Source organism: Sus scrofa, chromosome 9, assembly GCF_000003025.6.
Source record: "Sus scrofa isolate TJ Tabasco breed Duroc chromosome 9, Sscrofa11.1, whole genome shotgun sequence".
In the NCBI taxonomy this organism is placed as follows: domain Eukaryota; kingdom Metazoa; phylum Chordata; class Mammalia; order Artiodactyla; family Suidae; genus Sus; species Sus scrofa.
Genome location: NC_010451.4, coordinates 130,335,675 through 130,359,314, shown reverse-complemented (window position 1 = coordinate 130,359,314; position 23,640 = coordinate 130,335,675). Strand labels below are relative to the sequence as shown.

At 38.6% G+C, this 23,640-nt stretch overlaps 1 protein-coding gene across 16 annotated transcripts in view; it reads left to right on the top strand.

Moving 5' to 3' along the window:
• The window catches only part of RPS6KC1 (ribosomal protein S6 kinase C1), a 230,954-nt gene that overhangs the window by 94,270 nt on the left and 113,044 nt on the right, over positions 1 to 23,640 (top strand). For all 16 annotated transcript variants that reach the window (XM_021063835.1, XM_021063836.1, XM_021063841.1 and 13 more), the window contains one exon: positions 21,347 to 21,462. In XM_021063835.1, the coding sequence (XP_020919494.1) occupies positions 21,347 to 21,462 (116 nt within the window). The remainder of the gene's footprint in view (positions 1 to 21,346; positions 21,463 to 23,640) is intronic.

Genomic DNA, 23,640 nt, shown 5'->3' with positions numbered 1-23,640 from the left:
CTTCTTAATCCATTCATCTGTCAGTGAACATTTAGGTTGTTTCCATGTCTTGGCTATTGTGAATAGTGCTACAGTAAACATATGGGTGCATGTGTTATTTTCAAGGAAAGTTTTTCTCCTTTGTTCCTTTCTTTTAGTACACCAGCATAAAATAAGTGTAAATCATCCAACCATACTTTTACTTTCAACCTGTTTGTTTCTTTGAATCAAAGTGTGTCTCCTGTAGGTAGGATGTAGTTAGAGCCTTAAAAAAAAAAATCCTGTCTTATAATCTCTGCTTTTTGATTGGCATGTTTAATCCATGTACATTTAATGTATTTAATAATATCATTGGATTTATGCCTGCTGTCTTACTATTTGTTTTCTGTATGTCTCATTTCTTTTTTGTTTTATTGCCTTTTGTGGTAAGTAGATATTTTTCTAGGGTAGCTTTTTTTTTTTTTGGGAGGGGGGTCTTTTTGCCTTTTCTAGGGCCGCTCCTGTGGCATATGGAGGTTCCCAGGCTAGGGGTCGAATCGGAGTTGTAGCCACCAGCCTAGGCCAGAGCTGCAGCAACGCAGGATCCGAGCCGCATCTGCGACCTGCACCACAGCTCACGGCAACGCCAGATCCTTAACCCACTGAGCAAGGTCAAAGATCGAACCCGCAACCTCATGGTTCCTAGTCGGATTCGTTAACCACTGTGCCGCAATGGGAAATCCTTAGGGTAGCTTTATCATCTTTTTTTCTTAGACTATCTCATTTTGACTTTTTTTGTTTTCCATAGTGGTTTTTCTGAAGATTACAGTAAGAAGCATTTTAACTTAAAACATTCTACTTCAGAGTAAACATACCTTAATTCTGTAATACAGAGAAACTTTGCTTCAGTATAGCTTCTTTCCCTTCCTTCTATTTTTTCTGGTATTGTCATATATGTTAACATTTTTATGAGCCCTACAGTACAATTTTACAATTATCGATTAAATTTACTTGTCTTTTAAACCAGTTTGAAGAAGAAATGAGGAAAAATGCCTTTATACTTTTCAAAATTTACCTAATTTCCTTGCTTTATTTTTTTCTTTAGATTTAAGTTACTCCCTGATGTCATTTCCTTTCCTTTTCTTTTTTTCAGTATTTCTTGTAAGGCAGGTCTACTGGCAACAGATTCTTCTGTTTTTTAATACTGGAGTATTTATTTTGTCTTTACTGTTGAAAGTTGGTTTTCCTGGATATTGGATTCCTGGTTGACAGTTGCTTTTTTTTTTTTCTTTTCAGCACATTGAATATGCTATCCACTGCCTTTTGGTTTTCACTTTTGTTGTTAACCTTTATTGAGATCCCCAGTATATCATGAGTAATGTTTTTCTTTTGTTGTTTTCAAGATTTTCTGTTTTGGCTTTTGGCAGTTTGGGTATTATGTATTTAGGTTTGTATCTCTGAGTTTATTTTTCTTCATGTTTGTTGTATCCTTGGTATTTGATGACCTTATTTTATTTTTATTTTTTGGCCACACCATACATGATGTGGGATCTCAGTTGCTAGACCAGGGATTGAACCCAGGCTGCACCAGTGAAAGTGCCAAATCTTAACCACTAGACCACCAGAGAACTCTATTGATGACCTTCTTAGGTTTGTTGATCAGTGTTTATCAAATTTGGGAAATTTTCAGCTATCACTCCTTCAGATATTTGTCTTCTTCCTTTTTCCTCCTTGCTTTTCTGTTTTTTGAACTGCAGTATTTGTATGTTAGTGTCCTTGAAGGTTTCTCTGGCTGTCTGTGTCTGCCCCCCCTTTTTATTATGCATTTTTATTCAGACTGGATAATGCTGATTCATTTATGTTCAGATTTGCTGATTCATTTTTCTGTCAGCTCAGGGTCCTTTTGAGTACTTTTTAACTCCAGAATTTGTTTGGTTCTTTTTTTAAAAATCTCTATGTTTTTACCGTTAATCGGTATTTGTTGATTCATTGTGTTTGTGGTTTCTTTAAACATTTGTTTTAGTTCTCTGAACGTATTTATACTAATTTTTTGAAGTGTTTTGTCTGCTGAGATTTAGATATGAATCTCTTCACAGACAGTTTTTACTGACTGCTCTTTTTTTTCTGTTTATGGGTCATACTTTTTCTGTTTATTAGCCTGTCTCATATTTTGTTGAAAACTCGACATTTTAGATATATATTCTAGTAACTCTAGATTCTGTCCCCCCATTTTTCTATAGTTACTTGTTGGTTTTTTTTGGGGGGGTGGTTTTTGGTCAGCCAATGATTGTTTAGAGATTATGCTTAAACTGCCTCAAGCAGTGAGGCTTCTGCCATTTGCCGAGAGTGTCTGTGTCTGTGTGTGGGTAGGGCACTCAAAATTCAGGCGGTTTTCGTCTTCCCTGATTTTTATTTTGTTTTTGCAAGGCCTTCTGTTCATCAAGAGTGAGTAGATAGTTGTGACCCTGTGTGGTCTTTTTTGTGCACGTGTGGCTTTAAAGATCCCCATGAATATGTGGGAGCATATCAAGGCACACTTTTTTTTTTTTTTTTGGTTGTTTTAGGGCTGCGCCTGCAGCATATGGAACTTCCCAGGCTAGGGGTCAAATCAGAGCTGCAGCTGTTGGCCTACGCCACAGCCACAGCAATGCCAGATCTGAGCTGAGTCAGCAACCTATACCTCAGCTCACAGCAAAATGCCAGATCCTTAACCCCCTGAGCAAGGCCAGGGATTGAATCCGCATCCTCACAGGTTCTAGTTGGATTTGTTACCACTGACCCACACTGGGAACTCAGGTACTGTCTTGTTTCTTAGATTTCCCTATTAAGTTTTCAGCTTGTCAGTTGTCCCTGCTGTTTATTTCAGTAGCTTGGAGCTTTTTTCAGTGAATATCCGGATCAGACAGGCCCCTCCCCAGCAGCAGGAAGACTGTTAACCCTCGATTCGTCTGCTGTCACATTGAAGTAGGGGATGGGTAGGAGTAGCTCTATGTTAAAACACCCTGGTTTCTCTATTGCAGTTATATAAATATTTCTCACTTTTTTCTATGTCTGTAGTCAGTTTTCAGAGTTGTTTTTGATAATTTTAACCAGTTTTGTCTGGGGAGAGTTTTTCTCTAGTTCCTCTCTCCGATATTCTGGAAGTTCTGCCTTCTGTCATTGTTTTTTTAACAACTTTATAATTTTTTTTCTGCTCTGCTCTTGCCTGATTTGAATCCATATTCTTTCTCTACCAGTGACTTGAGTGATCTTTTAAAAATAGAGTCTAATTATGTCACTTTCTTGCATTAAACCTGTCTTTTTAGGGCTGCACCCATGGCATAAAGAGGTTCCCAGACTAGGGTTTGAATCGGAGCTGCACCTGCTGGCCTATTCCACAGCCACAGCAACACCAGATCTGAGCCATGTGTACGACCTATACCATAGCTTATAGCAACGGCGGATCCTTAACCCACTGAGCGAGGCCACAGATCAAACCTGCGTCCTTATGGATACTAGTCGAATTAATTACTGCTGAGCCACAGTGGTAACTCTCATCAGGTGTCATTTTCAATGGCAGTTCAGGGACGCCTTTTCTTACCTCTCTTCAGACTAGAATAGATTTCTTTTTCTTTCTTTTTTTTGTCTTTTTGCTATTTCTTGGGACGCTCCCGGGGCATATGGAGGTTCCCAGGCTAGGGGTTGAATCGGAGCTGTAGCCACTGGCCTACGCCAGAGCCACAGCAACGCGGGATCCGAGCCGCGTCTGCAACCTACACCACAGCTCACGGCAACGCTGGATCGTTAACCCACTGAGCAAGGGCAGGGACCGAACCTACAACCTCATGGTTCCTAGTCGGATTCGGTAACCACTGCGCCACGATGGGAACTCCTAGAATAGATTTCTTGAACCTTGTTGTCATTGCATGCTGTTTTGTTTAAGTACCCATCATATTAACAATGAAATGATGATTTGTGCAATTATTTATTGAATGACTGACTATCTCTTTGTTTAGTTGTAATGTCCCTGAATGCAAGGAGTTTTCTCATTCATTATTGCATCTGCTAGCATAGTGGCTTTTACATAGAAAATTTTCTATAAATAGTTTTGGAGAGAATGATTCTACAGATGCATATAAATGGGCACTTGATCCAGGGGAAGGAGAAGACTTGTACGAAAGACCTTCTGGAGGAGGTGAAAAATAAGTAAGTGAAATCTTTTTTTTTTTGCTTTTTAGGGCCACACCCATGGCATATGGAAATTCCCAGGCTAGGGATCTAATCGGAGCTATAGCTGCCAGCCTACACCACAGCCACAGCAACACCAGATCTGAGCTGCATCTGCGACCTACACCACGGCTCATGGCAACGCCGGATCCTTAACCCACTGAGCAAGGCCTGGCATCGAACCTGCAACCTCATGGTTCCTAGTTGTGTTTGTTTTGGCTGGGCCATGACGGGAACTCCAATAAATGAAATCTTAAAGTATGTGTAGTAAATAGTTAGTCTGCATTAAGGTAGCTTCTGAGAACATCAAATAGGTTTAAAATGACTCCTGTCAGTACTGTCAGTACTCCAGACATTAGCATATTTGTCCCCAAAGATTGACAGTGTGTAGAATTCAGCTATTCGAAATAACATTAACTCTATGCATTATTACGTTTATATTTGTAGCTATATGAGTAGTGGGAACTCAGTGTTGAGATTCTTTGGTGATTTGACCCAGAGTTTGATTCCTGGCTTTCTTAAATAAGCTTCTGTCTCATTCCCTTGTCTTGGTCATGTGCTTCCTGTTCCAGCATCCAGGGGACTAGGGCTCTGTTCTGTTTTGATTAGACCCTACCCCCAATTCTTCAGAATTAGTGTTTGACCTAAAACTCAAGCTTGGCAGTTGGGAAACTGTCATTTGATTTACCCTAATGCTTATGTTCTTTTTGAGAACAAAGTAGGGATAGAAACACACCTCTGTCCTATATTCCAGTAGCTGATTAGATGCCTGTAGCATATCACAGTAAATGATATTCAGGGGAAGAATGGAGTAAATCAGTTTAGAAAATATTTATATCCAAATGAAAGAGTTATATAAACTTGCATTATCTCTAAAAATTTGACCGTTAAACAGAAAAACCTTGTTTCCTTAGCACAGTTTTTCTTTCAGTAATCATGATACATGTTTTAAAAATTGCCGTTTTTAAAAAGAGAAAGGATCCTAGAAAATATTATAGGGTTGTGCTTCTCCCTTAATTTCAGATTTTGTTACCTCTGGACTAGAACTTTAGAGATCACATATCTTGGGCCTAGAAGAATGTCCGTCTGAGGATGCTTATCGGTATGCTCTATTGTTCATGTATATTAATAGTAATAATGATAATTAAGATGCTTTTTCACATGCAACTCAAGCAGGATACATTGAATATGAAACAGTATACTTTGGGCAGGATTTGTTTCTCCGTTTGTAAGTCTCATGTCAAAGGTAGATGTTTGGTGCATTCAAAAAGGTAATGCGCTTTCTAAACCTCTGATTGCTCAAGAGGCTCAATGTGCTACAGCCGATTGGCATAAAGTGCTGTGTTCCCACGTGGTTACAACTGAAGGAAGAAAGTCTGGATGAATCATTTGCTGGCATACGTTTCTTGAATTGCTGGCTATTTTGGTGTTGACTTGTATGTTGAGAGTTTCATGTTGTAATGACAAAAATGTTCATTGGAAATTATAGCCTGGAAAGGAGAACCATTTTTCTGTTTCTGCAAAAAGCGAGGTAAAGCAATGATGTGGGGTAAAGTAGCTGTGGAGTTTTATATTCAGATTGTATGAAGAGTAAACAGAGCATCTAAATAACCACTTGCAGATTGCAACAAACACATCATCATTTGCTTAAAAAAGAGTTATAATTACAGTTGACGAAGCATGGACACCATAAAAAATGCATTAGTTTGGCTTGACACATTAATTACCTGTTTTTGCAGATGTTTTTATGTATTGTTGTGTGAACAGTTTACAAAATAATTACAGGAAAGTCATATGGAAAATAAACTAAGTGGGTGGTTTCTCGTCTAAATATTTTCATTCATGTGAATCTGCGTGAGGCACAGCTGCTCTGTAGCAAAAGCGGGGAGATGGAGGAGGATTCTCAAAGGGTTTTTTTTTTTTATTAGATGATCTCTGTCATCAGTATCACCATATTTTTATATCTTTAGCAACACAGTTCAGAAACATTAAAATGAGAGGGTTGGCTTAATCCCTGTGATTATTGAAAAAAAAAAAAACAACCTTGATTTGATCAGAAGAAATGTAGATATCTATGGATATTTAAAACTAAACCAAATAAAACTAAAATACCTTAAGTGAAAAACTCCTGCTGATTCAGTGCTAGAGGTTGTAATACACTTGTGCAAGGAGTTAATCGTTATTTTGTTATTACTTGAATTACATGCTTTTATATGACATGCTTAAGTTAAGCTATATCTTAATAATTAAACATTAGGCTTGTATAAATTACTTGGCCTTTCAGCTTCCTCTCTTTTGGGAAGTATTAAAAATATAAATCTGCTTCTTCTCAGTAGCTTATACTGTATTTCTGTTAGTGGTCTCAAGGTGTGTTTTGTTGGAAAATTAACCAGATCATTGTGCAGACATCCCATGCTTTTACGAACTGCTAAGCAGCACATTTTCCAAAATTTTAATTGTCAAACAATAAAAAGTGAGTTTATAGACTCATTATTTTACACAGTGATTTATAACTACTTAGAATATGTTCTATATTTTCCACATTGATACTGTTAGGGCAGTTTTTCATAAAATTGGACCAAATGTAGATTCTTTTTTTAGCCCAGCCATGCCTCTTCTATTCTGTATTCCTTTTTTTATGCATTTCACCTACACAGATGATAAAGATGATAATTATACACATTTTCTGACATGCATTTTATATGACTCTTGGAGAAAGGCACTAAGTTATAGAAAGAGGTAACTTAATCGTCTCTAGGCATAAAGTTATTGTTATCAGATCATGCATGTAATGTTGGTGCAAAATCATTTACTTTTCCCTTCCTTTGTTTAGCAAAATTTTATTGATTGTCTTCTGCTTGTAGTGTTCTCTGGTAACACTGAAATGACTATAAACCTGAGATGACTGTGTGTCTAGAACATACATAGATGCTCAGTAACTCTCGGACATCTTTCCTTCTGAAGGGGGCAGGAGGGGCAGGAGTAGGTGGTATAGAGAACTTTTCACCCTGGTGGCTTACTTAAAACCAGTTGCAGGGAGGATTTTCTTTGTTCTCCTGAAATGGGCTTCAGATGTGATATACTCTGGGAGTATTGCTTGTCACATTCTTTGAATTGTTTAAATGTAACCATAAATATATCTTCACCTTAAATCAGTCCAAAGAAAGATGAGATGGAGTCTGTTCTAATTCTTAGTATATACTAAGCCGGTTTAATTATTAAGGTAAGGATGCATTAAAGGAGTCTATGAAGCTTACAGAATTGAGAACTAACTTCTTATCAATTTTTCTGTTGATCATTTTACATACATTACAAAGAAAAAAAAATGTGATTTCATATCATGGCATCAAAGGAAAACAGTTGTCGAAGTTTATACTTCTCCATAGATTTGCTGTTTCTCTTAAGATGTCTCTTAGAGCAAGTGAAAGAAGTGAGCAAAAGCTTTGTGTAGGTTGGGGGACTTTTCCATATTTACCTGTATAGCAGATAAAAAATTCTTAGTTTATGTGGTGATGCATTTCCAAGTTTTCCACTGTCTTATTTTTATTCCGTCTCATATGACAAATTTTTAGCTCCTTGGTTTTAATACTTTTGCTCCTTCAGTATATCTCTATCTTCTTTTAGTCTTTTTATCTTAACCTTTTAGAAGCTATTTGATTAGAAAATAAGGAACACTTGGAGGATTATTGTTCTTATCATACCATAAGGAACATTTAGGGGATTGGTTTATTTATTTACTTATTAGAAGAGTTTACTCTCACAAAGAGACTGTCCAGGCAATGTTGTTTTGAAGGAATTGAATAATAGGTCTTTAAAAATATAAAACAAAAATAGGTTAGGGAGAAAGAAATTGTTGAATCTAAGAGAAGGCTGTCTCTTTAGGCATTTAACACTCTATATCTAATGATATGTTCGTGTTCATTAATTATTACTGATAGCAGTGTTAAAAAATTCAAGTGAATAAATTTAAAATCTGATTGGCTTTATTAATTGATTTATGAATCAGGCAGCATCCTATCTTGTTAGGTTGGCCAAGGGAGGAACGTGCAAGGCCTAGTTGGTAAAGCAAGAGAGATTTACTGAGGCATTAGAGGGGAACAGGCTGAGCTCAAGATGGCACCAGCTCTGACTGTGAGGAAGTGCTAAGCTAATAAAGGCTCTGTGGCGAGAAGCTGTGGCTGGGGTTCATGGTGGAAATGTGTCGGGAACAACAACAAAGGAGGAGGGGAAGGTCAAGGGGAGGGATAGGTGGTCAGTCCGTGACAGAGGGCAGTTAATCCTTGTAGGTGGTTCACCTATGCTCCACATTCCGGGAAAGTGTGTACATTTTGTGCTGGGTGGTACCCATGTCGGCAGCAGGTCTCCAAGATCAACAGTCATCTTCGGGGGGTGGGAGTGGGGGGTCTGTCTCCATACTCCTGGGAACCTGTCACTATCTAGCAAGTAGAAAGGAGCTCTGAGGAGCTCTAGAAAAGGAGAGGTTGTTAAAGGCGGAGAGGGGGTGGGAAAAGGAAGTCATAGATAAAAAGAAGGGTTATTTGGAGCAAGGTCACTTTCCATCAGGGGAGAAAATGGTTTGCTAGGCAGATGATCTCATTGGTCCTGACTAGGAAATTCTAGACTGATGGGTTAGGATTGCAGTCTCAGGGGAGGTTGAAACTGCCCTTAGGTATTAAGTCTTGGTTTGGTGACATGGACTTACCACAAGTGACTCCGTTGGGCCTGTCCCTTCCTCCCTTTCTCTTTCCCTCCCTCCCTTTCCAGTTCTCCCCTGTGATCAAACTTTGGGCTTAATTGGAGATGTGATAAAATTTAAAGCATTAGTGCCATGCCTAGCTACTGCTCACAGCTTTTGTTGATCCTTCGTGTGGTATCCGTAGGTCATGACTTTATTCACAGGTCACAGCTTCAGGTTCAGAATCTCTAAGTTGGTCATTGTCTTTATTTCTTTTCTGATGTTTTAGTCTTAGGAAGATAATTGGTTTGGTAGTCAGTGGCTGTGAACATGCATTTAAAGCTGTTGAGAGAATATAATGTACCAGGGAGATTATTATTATTATAACAAGCAGGATAATTTTCAGCACTTGGAGTGAATTTTGAAGCACCAGTCCCCAAGATCTAAACAAATCAAAATCAGATAAGTCAAAGAACAACCCTGCTGAAGGAATCGCCTTTTTAGCCAAGTGGCTTATTCAGTGATCTTATGTAACTGAGTTTTGACTTTCCCAGAAGTGTTAATCCAGGTGCAGCAGGTGGTGTTGGCTACAGCACTCAACTCTCCCCGCTCAGCCGAAAGATAATTGAGGGTTATTCTATTATGAGAAATAATTTTGGCCAGAGAGTATAAAGATTTTTATCAGGCAACTATTGTTTTAGCAGCAGATTCTACAATATCTTCAAGGTGAACTTTCTTTTTTTTTTTTTTTTGTCCTTTTTAGGGCCACACCTTTGGCATATGGAGGTTCCCAGGCTAGGGGTCTAATCAGAGCTGTAGCTGCCGGCCTACACCAGAGCCATAGCAACTCAGGATCCGAACCGCATCTGTGACCTACACCACAGCTCACAGCAATGCCGGATTCTTAACCCACTGAGCGAGGCCAGGGATCAAACCCGCAACCTCTTGGTTCCTAGTCGGATTCACTAACCACTGGGCCATGACGGGAACTCCATGGTGAACTTTTAAATCACCTTCTCAGTTACATTTACTTCTAAACCCACAAGCATGGCCTTGCCAAAGAAAGCAAATTCTGAGTCATGAACACCTCCTGGTGGGTCCTTTCTAACCTTCTCATGTAAATCCAGGGGAGCTGACCAATGAGGTGACTAGTTCATTTCTAGAAAGTTAGGGATACAGTTAGATAACGCAAGAGGCATTGCACACTTGTATGCCAGCCATCTAGAAATTCATAGGCCCAAGGAGAATGACAACCACTACAAACAAAGAAATCCTTTGGGGCACAAACTATTCCCATTGAAGTGATGCTGTTAATGGGTCGTTCATAGGGATTGCTGTGTTTACCTGTTCAAGCCAGGTGTCAGTTTGAATTTCAGTGCGTACAGGAAGAAAATCTTTTAGCCTGAAATAAGAAGTCGTTCTAAGTACCTTGCAAAGATGGGTTAGTGAGTGGGGGCAGATGTAATCTAGATAATCATGGGAATGTGGGGGTGCAGATGACTTACAATTTATGTAGGTAATTGTATCTAATTGGGTAAGTACAGTTACAATTGGAGAAAAGTAAAATCAAGGTATTGGATGTGATGGCCGCAAGAGTTAAACTTGGTAAGAGACTTCCAAGGGAGCATGTTGATCATAGTTTCCGGGGATACTGGGAATAGAAGAAAAATCAGTCACAGGAAGGACCAGGGGATCCCTGGTGTCATGGGTAGATGAGATTCTTGGATGACAAATTCAGCAGTCTTAGATTGTTACTCTGCTTACTTAGCACTGGCCTGGGAGATATGGAGATATCCTTCCAGGCCAATTCCAAAGTAAAGGAGGAAAAAAACAAAACAAAACCAAAAAACAAAACAAAGTAAAGGAGGAAAGAGAAGAATAAAGAGTTTCATGTTTTGTTAATGTATGAGGTCTTGATCTGGCATCATGGGCAGAAGCTGTCTGTTTCATTGTCAGCTGCTTTTCCTCCTTGGGAATTTTATGCAGGACTCTAATGTTGATATAGGACTGGACGTGAGGTGGACCCTTCTTCATCTGTAAGACGTATATCCAAGGCTCAAATCCCTGAAGTTTGACTCCTTTCTAGGCAGGGAAGAGGACCTAGTTATGGCTATAGTCCCTTCTAAGGAGATTGAGGGTGGTGCTTGTTTTTAGTGATTTTAAATCAAAAGGGTCGGAGAAAATTAGAAAATTAATTTAGAGAGTTGTAGCCAAATATTTAATGAAACTAGAAGAATTTAGGATCAAGTTCAGTGTATTGGTATATAACAAAAACTCAAAGACAATTAATAGGATTAGACTCTAATGTAGACAGAGATGCAAACATGGTTTTTCTCCCTGTGGTTATCCCTACTTCTTTTTTTAGTAAATTTGTTTGCATTAGACTTGGCCTGATTGTTTACATAGTAAGTGCAGCAAAAATAGGGATTGACTGTATAAGCTTTTTTTAAGACTGTTTTGTTGGAACTTGTCATAAGGAATCTTTGATTGAAGTCTTAAAAGCCTCTGCGGCTAGGAAGCCAATCTGAGAATCATCACTGTATTTTACCTGCAGATACCTACAGTTTGGGTGAATTCCTATCTTTTCAAGGTTCCTGGGCCTGCCAGGAAATGTAAACTTCCTTACTTAATCTAGTAAGGCTGACGGGAATCTAGTAAAGCAAGGCACCAGGCCAGTTTTTCTGAGCAGTTCTTTAAAGCTGAGTCCATACACATTTCTCTGAAATATGATATTCTATTTAAAGCCTCGGTGATATAGCATTTCTAATTGTGTTCTGTTACAGGGAGAACAGATTCTTAGGGAATTTATGCAAGTAATGAACTTCATTGCCATGAAAAGAATACTCAAGAGTTTTTGAATTTTGCTGGAATCAAGTAGGGAGAAAAAGTAAATGTTTCACTTAGTTCACCAAAGTGTATCCTACTAAATTACTGATAGCTTTAAGAGAAGAGGTAAGAGGATGTTTTTAAATCTAGAAAAACAAAACGTTAAAGAACCAGAAATGTTTTAAACAAAAATTCATTAAAAGTTCTAATCATCTTCATCACTTTATGCAGCCCTATGTAATCAGTTCTTGATCTTCATCTCCTGTTACAGTTTCGTGAATCCAGTCTTTCCTTGGACTTCTGTAAGTTCTTATTCAGTTGGTGGTATGATCTGAGAGTTATCAGAAACCTGTATATTGGAGTGCTTTCTATGAATGTCTCTGAAGAAAAAAAGCACTTTTGTAGGGGGAACAATTTAGTAAAAGCATCAGAGTAAAACAGTAACTGTAAATGTCAAAAGACTTAAGGTGCTCGCAACTAAAGATCTGATTAGAGTTCATTACAGTGCAGTTGACAAAGACATTTGGTTATTTTGGTGGCGCCTAGCACTCCAAGACAATAACTAGGGTTATGACTGATAACATTATACTAACACAGAGTTCCCTAGAACTCCATGCAGTTTATAAATACAACATAAAACAGGCTGGCTTAGTATTCTTATTTGTCAAGGCTTCGCATGTAATTTAACATATTAAATAAGCCTAATTAAAGACTTATTTTATATATACATATATATAAAAAGAGAACCAAATCTTTTGAGGGGTCCCTCTGGAAAATATCGTAAAGTTTGAGGTCAGAAAGATTTGATTTAGAATTTGGTTTTTGGGAAGTTTGTAAAAAATATCAAAAGGTTTAAAAACGCTTGTTCAGATAGGGCCATAGGTCACTGTGACACAAACAATACTTACCTATTTAGCCAAAGTGACAAAGACTTAAGGCAAATAGAAAAGGTTACATAGTTCTGAGTGAAACTTAGCTCTTTTAATGTTGAACGGACTGGGTTTAAGAATTCAAAGACCTGATAAGGACAACAGGGAACACAAGTGATTATTTTGATAAGACGAGATTTTTGTCCCCCTGGAAGATTATTCAGAAAGCAAAAAACAAAACAAAAAACCCTTTTATAATCTCATATTATCAAAAGCAGACCATTAGTCCAAGAAAACTTTGGCCCTTTTAGCTGGGAGAAAAACAGACTCTAACTTTATACCATCATACTTTTGATATTAAAACTCATTGACTTAAATTTATTCCAACCTTAGCCAGTCCTGATTACACATAAAATTCCATTTCCTTATAATTTCTATTAGTTTTAATTACCTATAGGAGAATTTTTAACTCTTAGAAACCTTCAATTCTAGTGAAATTTAGGAAGTAAGCAAAGTATGCAATTATGAACTTTTACATTAGCATTCTAAGGAGTGGAAGGTACATAAATACTTTTTGTAATTTCTAGAAATGTGTTTTCTCACAGACAGTTTCTCAGTGTGGCATAGACTGTGTTTATTAATAGAACCAGTTGTCTTTAATTCCTCTCTAAAAAGAAGCAAGCAAAAAAAGATAGGTAAACCCATGTTCAGTAATTAATGTCACTGCTTTACTTTGTTTGGAAGTGATTTAGATTATTTAATGACTATCTTTCAATTCAACTTAACAGAATTTCAGATTACTAAAAGAATTGGGGGGAAACTGTTGAAAAGTTCACCTAAAAAGTTTTCATCTAGGAAGTTCCCGTCCTGGCGCAGTGGTTAACAAATATAACTAGGAACCATGAGATTGTGGGTTCCGTCCCTGCCCTTGCTCAGTGGGTTAATGATCTGGCGTTGCCGTGAGCTGTGGTGTAGGTTGCAGACACGGCTTGGATCCCGAGTTGCTGTGGCTCTGGTGTAGGACTCGCCAACCCCTGCGCCATGATGGGAACTCCTGTGTCTGTCTTATAGTCCTTTGTTTTAAGTACCTCTTATCTTTAATTTTTCATTAGCATTTTGCAGTGAAACTTTCGGTAAAGGTCTTTTGATATATTTGGAAGCTTCTGCATACCAATTAAAATATTTTCCCTTTTTGTTTAATTTGGGAACTCTTTTATGTGCACTTAAAACAATTTTTTTTTAAGTTAAAATATTTTTATGGCCATACCTGTGGCTTATGGAAATTCCCAGGCCAGGGGTTGAACCCGACCTGCTGCAGTTGGATTTTTAACACACTTACACCACAGTGGGAACTCCTAAGTGCACTTCGTAAGTGAATGATCTTGTCTAATTGGAATGTTCCCCATAATGGCCATTGAAATTCTAGGTTGTTTTTAGTAAGATTTTGTTATTTTTGTAGATAGCTGTAGTTTCCAGGATTATAGTTGTTAGACATAAAATAAGTAGGTGTGCCAGGAGGGGTGTTCCTAACTCTTTGGATTTTACAGATCCTATTATTACTATTATTTTTAGCTAAGCTTTTGGATGTCTTGGTGCAAAACTAAAGCCTAAGAGGGGAGTGTCCTAGGGTTGGGGATTCTGTGGTGTTTACCGTATACCTCTATTTCCAGTTGCCTATGGAAATTGATTTGAGGTCAGCAGCTTACTTAGTGTTGATAACCTATTCTGTGACCAGCTTACCCAAATACAGGAATCTTTGGGTTAGGTCGTAGGTGCTCTAATAGATCTTAAATGTTTGACTCTTACCCATCAATTTTATGACTTTTTTGATTTCCGAGAGTCCTATCAGCATTTAGCCTTTATCTACATAAACCACGGCAAAAAATATGCACCTTAACATGTACTGCATTCTAGCCAAGAAAAGGCCCTGTGTGTACAACCAGTAATTCCCCAACATGGAACCTTGAAGTGGGGAAAGGAGTGAACCAGCAGATCTCAACAAACGGGAGCTGTGGATTTGGGGCTCTACATAAATAGTGTACTGTGCACTGCCACTAACAGTTCCCATGTGGATTTTGGGACAGCATTAAGGGTTGGAGGTTCCTCTCAAAAACCTGGAAATTGCAGTCCATAATGAAAGCTAGGGGCTTGGGTTCCAGGCAAAACAGCACCAGCTCAAGCTGTCTTGCTCTGTAAAGAAAAGCCAATTAGATCCAGAGCTTGATGCAAAGAGAAAGAAATTCAGACTTGAGAGAAACTAACCCCTGGCTCTTGAAAATGGCTGAAAGACAGTGAACCCAAAAAGGTGTTAATTGGTACCACACCTGTCTTTCTTGTTGTCCTTGAATGTGCTTGAAGTTTGTTTTCTTTGCATCTTGACACTAACAACAAATCTGCTATTGAAAGACAAAATTCAGCTGAATAAATTTGAAGATCTAATTGGCTTTATTAATTGATTCATGAACCATGCAGCCTCCCATCTATCGGGAGGAAAGGAGCTCCAAGGAGTTCCAGAAAAAGAAAAGTTTTAAAAGGTAGAGAGGAGGTAGGACAAGAAAGCCCTAAACAAACAGAAAAGGATTATTTTGAGCAAAATCACCTTCCTTTGGGAAACAGAAAGGTTTATTGGCTGATACCTCCCTGGCGCTGACCAGCAGATTCTAGACTGACTAGTTAAGGTTCCATTCCTGGGGAAAGTTGAAACTGCAGTTACGTTAGGTATTAAGTCTTGGTTTGATGACATGGGCTTAATACAAGTGGCTCCAATTTGGGCCTGTTTGTTTCTTTTTTTTAATAGCAGAAAAACTGCTGAACAGCATTGAAGACAGTTACAGTGGAGGCAGTACCTGGGCATGAATATCATTGTGACTTTATTCTTTGGTGACTCTTTGACCTTCTAGGGGTCACATAATACTTAGTTTTGAAAAAGACACTGATGGAGGAGTTGGTTAAATGCAAATAAGAAGCAGATTCCTTGACTGACAGGTTCATGTTATTCACAGAAAGGCTGATGGCTCTAGATTTGTGGGTGATTTGTAGAACCATAAATTATACTTCTTCTCAAGGTTGCCTTTTGTTGTCAGAACACTTAGCATAAGTCAGAAATGGTAGGTTTTACCTGAAAAGAACAAAAAACCCATTAAATATAATGTTAGCACTTAAAAAAAAAAACAACAAAAAAACACAACTAACCACCAAGGCCATCTCAAATAGGCATATTCTTTTATGTGACTGAAGTTGTTAAAAAGAAAAAAAAAAAAGGAAACTCCCAACAAACAAAAACTTACTCTAGTGAACCCAGGTTGATTTGGATGGTCTTTCTAATGTGGTGAATCTGAATGAAAACCAAGCATGCTTGGCCAGGATCATAGTGGCATAGGGCCTGTTGGAGAGTGTTTGTGGACTGGAGAAATAAAGGTAGGAATATAAAATGTGATGGAGTCGAGTCTTAGATGGTGACTGAAATCTGTGCCGCTGAAGACAATCAAGTATGGTCAGAATACTTTCTGTAACTGTATTTAGGCTGCGCCTATGGCACGCAGAAGCTTCTGGACCAAGGGCCAGACCCAAGCCACAGCAGTGACCCGGGCCACAGAAGTGACGGCGTTGGATCCTTAACCACTAGGCCACTAGGGAGCTCCCAAAATACTCCTTAAAATCCCTAAAACTTTCTCATAGGAAGTACTGTCTTTCAGTAAGTCTAACACGGCCAGTTCTTCCTCTAGCATTGCTTTTCTTTCGTTGAATCATATTTTTGTAGTGACTAGGAGGAGAATGACAGAATTGGAAGAATTCACTTTTTATTCTAGTTCATGAAATAGACTTCCATTTTTTCTGTGAATAAAAATGGCTTTTTTAAAAACAAAACAAAACAAAACAGGTCATTGAGAAAAAGCCTTTGTTTTCCAGAGAAATCCTTAGGTAACAAGGATGTTTGAAAGACCACTTTTCCTCAGAGAGGCCCGTTTGCTTTTACGTAGTTTGAAATTTGTATCTTTTCACAGGTCTGATTTTCCTGTGTGCTTTGTCTGCCCTCTTCAGTCTCTCGTCTTCTCTCTGATTCTGCTCCATCCTGTCTGATAGGCTCCTGCCTCAACTTCTATGTTTATTTTCTCATCACCTTTGTTCCTATACTCGCTTTTACTTGTCCTATGTTTTCGATTTTTCTCGTTCTGCTTAGTAACAGTAAAATAATCTAATTCAGATTCAGTTACCTGAAGTGTGGTAACATAAGACTTGGTTTAGGTTTAGGCGTTTATCTTCACTTTGTAACTGAGAAAGGCATTTATCATCTCTGAGCCTCAATTTCTTATAAAAGGAGGATAATACATTAAATGAATTTGATATGATGAAGGAGTGCCAAGTTGTGATGCCTTCTTGGGTAAATTAGAATTTCGTTATTCTGTTATCTATAGATTGTGCCTTTTATAGGAAGTTCTTTTAATAAATTTAGTCAGAATTCGTGCTCTGAGAAATCACAGGATAGGCAGTAAGGACAATGAAATTTCTCCTCATTTCTATTCCGCCACCCTCTCTTCTTTCATAGATCACGTTCTGTAATCATCCTGGTCCTAGCTGTCTCCTGATCCCAGGTAGAGTAAAGAAGCGTAAAGAAGCGTGGGTTGACACAATGTATCTAAGACATCTTTTATGGTACACTAGAACTTTCTGACGTAAAGGTTAGTAAGTAGTGAAAGTGGTTTTCCTCTTGAATGCCAAAGCATAGTGGAAATTCTTGTTCTATCTTGTTCTTGTTCTAACAGAAATGTGGAGAACTTATTGAAAGTATTGGTTTATCTTTAAGTAGAATGTAAAATATGTATCCATTTTAAAAAGCATTTATTTGATGTCTACCTAGATATAATACCGAAGCAATTATAGCCACATGACCTAGTATGGGATTGAATTCCAGGTAACCTAGTTTTTCTTGAAAAATAATCATTCTGTATGCTGCTTGGGTGACTTAAAATGAAGATGAAGAAATTAAGAAGGTTAGAATTAAAATTAAAATTTTTCATCAAGTAAAATCTGTTTAAAGTCACATTTATAAATAATTGGATTAGTTAGAATTATTCTGGAGATCGATAGACGAATCTTTTCTTCCTGGTGCTCTTAAACCTCGGTAAGGATCCTGCAGCAGAAATTGCAGGGGATGGTTTTCATCCTTGGCTGCTGCAATTGATGAGCAGTGCTTGTGACCTACTTTTAAGGGGCTGATAAGGAAGGAGTCATATATGTATATTTAAAGTTACATTTAAAAAGCCTTCCAGTATTTCCATCATTTCGTTGTTGTTTCCATGGAAGCGGAACCGCTATCATCAGCAGGAGTCCATTTCAACTGCTGGCTTCCGGTTCTTGTTTCTGTTACCATGGGGACTGCCTAGAAAGCGACAGAAATACCAAAAGTTTACAATGCAGTGATTTGATTACAAAATATGGTTTTAACTCTAGCTTTAATTCAGTGTTTTACAATCTTGACATTTTTGAATTTTAAATTATTTTGTGGGGCAAGTTGATTTTTTTTGAATAAAGGAAATTTGCAGTTTTATTAAACCTTTATTACACCTAATTAAAAAAGCAAATTGCTGTAGTTTCTACAGGGTTAAGCCTAAGATGAAACAAAACTCGAAATGGGGATTTAAATTAGGGATTGAAAGGTATAACCTGAAATGAGAGGAATTAGTGATAACAGAATAGCAGAGTCCCTGAGCAGTAAGCTCAAAACTAAGGACTAGTGTGTAGAAATAGTGAATGTTTATTATTTATGTGGCGCATTTTATCTTCAAAATATGTTTTAGTTACTTAGATGATTTTCACCGATTATATCCATTTTTCAGCTGAGTAAAAACTAAAAGCTTGGGTTTAGAAATTAAGTAAATTTTGGAGTTCCCATTGTGGTGCAGCAGAAACAATCTAATAGAGGTTTCGGGTTCAATCCCTGACCTCGCTCAGTGTAGGATCTTGCGTTGCTGTGGACTGTGTGGTATAGGTCGCAGACTCAGCTTGGATCCTGTGTTGCTGTGGCTGTGGTGCAGGCCAGCAGCTGTAGCTCTGATTTGACCCCTAGCCCAGGCATATTCTACCTCCATATACCGCGAGTGTGGTCCTAAAAAGCACCAAAAAAAAAAAAAAAAACCAAAAAAACGGAACTTAAGTAAAATTTAAGGACAGAGGCAGGAAGCATACTATTCTATTTGAAGTTTGAGGAGTTGGAAAGTTAATAAATAGAGATTGTTCCACAGTTAAAAAGCAATAGAGATCCCCACCCCTCACCAAGATCAGTTGTATTTGTGATTTACTACTCAGAAAGAGAAGAGATGGAATTGTAAGGTAAAAACTGTGGAAAGGTTTTTAGCAAAGTCGCAGTCCTAGCTTTGGTGCAGTTTTTCTCAGAGGTCTCACATCGTTCAAGGTTCTTTGGTTTGCATGTGACAAAATCCACTACCTTAGGCAAAGAGTGGCAGGATCGTAGGTAGGTTCAGCTGAAATCAGGGAGCTCAGTCACATTAAGATTTCTTTTTCTATCTTTCATATTTGCTTCTCACTGTCAAGTTCCTTCTTGCTGATTGGTTTTTTGTGTTTTGGCAGAAACTATGACTGCTGGCTGTTCCCACCCCTCTTACTTCTAGCGTCAATAGCAGGGACGCTATAACTGATTGGCCCAGTTTGCTTTGGGCCAATTTCTCCCTTCTCCAACTGTGGCCAAGAGGGTGGGGTCCTATGATTAGCCGTGCTGTGACGGGAAGGCTCACCCTCGGCTAGCAAGCAGTGGCTAGAGCGGCTGAGATCTGAATAGATGGCAGCTTTCATTCAGACCATGTTGTGAAGGGTTGGTCATGGGTGCAGGGGGAGGTGGAAGAATGTGCAGGGGAGGGCAAGGGGCATTCCCAGAAGAAAGAGATGATGTTGATCCATGCAGAAATTAGAAGAGGTTTTTCTACCTGTAATCTTTTGGGGGTAAGTATCTGCTTTGCTGTAATTCAGTTTACTTCAAGTTCAGCAAACCCGGTGACATTACTGTATAGGATTTGCCTTTGAGAGAAAAACCAAGTTTGAAAACCTTTATAATTTATTGCTTCCTGTATTACTGGTTCCGTTGCAGGACCTTTTATGCATGTTGTCTCCTTTATTCTCCCTAGTCATTTGAGGTATGTTATATTTCCATTTTAGAAAATGAGGGAGAGATGCAGAGTTGAGATAACTTATCATTGGTCACATGACTAATGAGAGGCAGAGCCAGAATTCAGATAACCAGTGTTTCTGCAGTGTAATCCAGTGTACTTGACACTATGTGATACTTGTCTGCTTAATTCCATTCAGGAGATGCATGGGGTGAATTGGCAAAACAGTACTGTATATTAAGTACTTTGATAAAAATGAGTCATGAATAGGACTGAGCACTATTTATGAAAGGAACCTCAGACACCATATAGTCTAGTGGTTTTCAAAATTTTGAATTTTCAACTGTGGAATCCTTTCTTTCTTTCTTTTTTTTTTTTTTTTTTTTTTTTTGCCTTTTAGGGCTGCTCCCACGGCAAATGGAAGTTCCCAGCCTAGGGGTTGAATCAGGGCTATAGCTGCCGGCCTACACTACAGCCACAGCAATGTGGGATCTGAACCACGTCTGCGACCTACATTACAGCTCATGGCAATGCCGGATCCTTAACCCCCTGAGCGAGGCCAGGGATTGAACCTGCGTCCTAATGGATACTAGTCAGATGCGTTTCTGCTGCACCACAATAGGAACTCCGGAATCATTTCTTTACGTGAACCACTGTATCATAGTCGAGTATGTACAGTGGGTAAAAGCATAGGGCCAATCCCATTTTGGGAAGGAGAGAGCCTAGAAGTAGACTGGCTCCTCTTTAAAATCCTGAGTTCTTGAGAGGCCACTCTGAATACCCTTTCCTTGGGGAAACCGAGGGCCAGACAGGGTAAATGACCCTTGTTCACTTTCACTTAATTGTGTGTTACAGGGATTTAAATCACATTCTTATTTTCATTTGTAAGGTGGGTGACAATTTGTTGTTAATGAAAAAACCACGATGCTTAGAAAAATCAATGAGAGTGAATTTAGAGTTATCATAAATAATTTCATTTTCCAGTTTGGTGGACATGATACAGCGTATCACACCCATGTCACAGCTCTTATTAAACATCACTTGCATTTAGTCCTGTTTGTTGAGTTGGACAATTGTATACTGTCTGGACTAGCCTAGTCTTTTATCTGCAGAGCTTTTTATATTCCATTCTTTATGTGTGGACTCCAATAAAATTCATCAGGTTCTCTATGCATATTTAAATAGGAGAGTTTCTTGGCGTTCCCATTGTGGCTCAGTGGTTAATGAATCCGACTAGGAACCACGAGGTGGCGGGTTCGATCCCTGGCATTGCCTAGTGGGTTAAGGATCTGGCGTTGCCGTGAGCTGTGGTGTAGGTCGCAGACACGGCTTGGATCCCACGTTGCTGTGGCTCTGGCATAGGCCGGTGGCTGTGGCTCTGATTCGACCCCTAGCCTGGGAACCTCCATATGCCGAGGGAGCGGCCCAAGAAAATGGCAAAAAGACAAAATAAATAAATAAGCAAATAAGTAAATAAATAAATAGAGTTTCAGAATTTAGGTGAGTGAAATTCGTGGGGGTAATATTTAGACCTTGCTCATCTCAGTAACGTTGATCTGTTCCAGTTTCGATCTCTCCGTCCAGTTAGAAACATGACCTAGTGGAAACTGGGTAAAGGAAGTTAAACTGCCCTTTGGAGAAAAGAAAGTTTATTTATTTTTCACATCTTGACTTTTGTTTTCGTATTTCAGGAGAATCAAGCCCTACCCGCCGAGAAGCTGTGAAGAGAAGAACCGCAGAGTATCTCATGCGAGCAGAGCGTCTCTCTAGCCTTTATGTAAAACCTCAACTTGATGATATATCTCAGGTATGTCTGATGTTTCATTGTGTATTTTCTTTAGCCATTTTTGCTGTTTTTCTCTTGGCTGTTTCGTCAAACTAAAATGTTTGAGAAGTTTGGTCTTTGGAATTTTATCAATAATTATAAGTTGGTGGAAAGAAAAGCATTAAAGCAGGCCACCAAAAGTGGAATCAAAGGGGGACTTGCCTTCCCCCCTTTCTCAGCCCTTTGTTTTTACTCTACACCTAGTATTCCCAGGTGTAGAATGAGAGTGATTTTACTGAATTTTATTTGACATTTTAAAAGTTAAATTATGATCCTTCACTTCCTGTGAAGTTTTATTGATTCATGCCAAAACTAATCATTTAAGCATAAGTTCTACAAGTAGCAGCTATAGATCACTTAGAATTATAAAGGCGTAACTTTTAACAGGGATGTTTTGGTTATTTGGGGCCACCCTAGGTCTTGTCTAGAAAGCAGGTGAATGCTTTAAATGTTAGAAACATTGTGGTTTATTGTTGTTGTTTTTATGTTATGTCTATCCAGATTTGGCAAATTTCTGGAAGAAATTTTTCTGTTCTTTTTAAATATTAAATTAAGTGTCTTTTTGTTTTCTTTTCTTTCTTTCTTTCTTTTTTTTTTTCTTTTTAGGGCCATACCCACAGCATATGGAAGTTCCCAGGCCGTACCTACAACAACCCACTGAGCAAGGCCAGGGATTGAACCTGCATCCTCATGGATACTAGTTGGGTTCTTAACCCACTGAGCCACAATGGGAACTCCCTAAATGTCTTTTCTATAGCAATTTTAAAATGATATCTTCTAAAGGTGGGAGGAAGTGTTTATTTTCTTAATTGATTTAAGAGGCAGGCAGGCTTGTTTGTATCTTGACACTGTCTCTTCAAGCTCTGGAAGATTGGACAGAATACTTAATTCTACCTCTTAGCTTCAGTTTCTACATCTGAATAATGAAGGTAGTAGCAATTCCTTGCTAGGTTATTGTTAGGATTAAGTGAATTTTAAAAAATTACTCATATATGTGGATGCATGTACACATACGTATGCACACACACACACACACACACACACACACACACACACGCACGCAATCAAGTGCTTACCTTGTAAAAAGACTACCCTATAAGCCAAGCTTTTAAGATTAGCTTGGGAAGTTCCTGTCATGGCTCAGTGGTTAACAAATCCAACTAGGAGCCATGAGATTGCAGGTTCGATCCCTGGCCTCACTCAGTGGGTTAAGGGTCCGGTGTTGCCGTGACCTGTAGTGTAGGTCACAGATGCAGCTTGGATCCTGTGTTGCTGTGCCTGTGACGTAGGCTGGACGCTGCAGTTCCCATTAGACCCCTAGCCTGGGAACCTCCATATGCAGTGGGTGCAGCCCTAGAAAAGACAAAAAAAAAAAAAGACCAAAAAAAAAAAAAAAATTAGCTTGGAGTCCCCTCATGGCTCAGCAGGTTAAGGATCTCATGTTGTCATTGCTGTGGTGAGAGTTAATCCCTGGCCTGGTAACCTCTGCATGCCACAGGTGTGGCCGAAAAAAAAAAAGACTGGCTTAATAAGTTTTAGCCCTATTTTTCATCTTCCTTCATGTATTGCTTTATATACTTTTTTTCCAAGTTTTAAAATGCTTTTATACTTTTTTTTTTTTTAATTATAAAATGTCTCATGTTTTCTAGTTTAAAAACAGCCCATTGGAGTTCCGTCGTGGCACAGTGGTTAACAAATCTGACTAGGAACCATGAGGTTTCTGGTTAGCTCCCTGGCCTTGCTCAGTGGGTTCCATGAGCTGTGGTGTAGGTCGCAGATGAGGCTCGGATCCCGCGTTGCTGTGGCTCTGGCGTAGGCCGGCGGCTACAGCTCTGATTAGACCCCTAGCCTGGGAACCTCCATATGCCAAGGGAAGCGGCCCTAGAAAAGGCAAAAAAAAAAAGACAATAAATAAATAAAAAATAAAAACAGCCCATTATTTAATCTTGATTAATTGGACCATTACAGCTGTTTTTTTGCTGGTTTTCTAAGCCCTTTACATTTTCTGAGTGACCTTTTAAAAGAATTTTTGTTGTTAAGCATTTGGCCATTCTTTTTAGAACAAAAAGATATATTCTGTCTTGGAAGTAATATACTTTTGTTACTTATTCTAACGTAAATGAATGTATTTAAGATATCTACTTACTCATTTTCAGATTG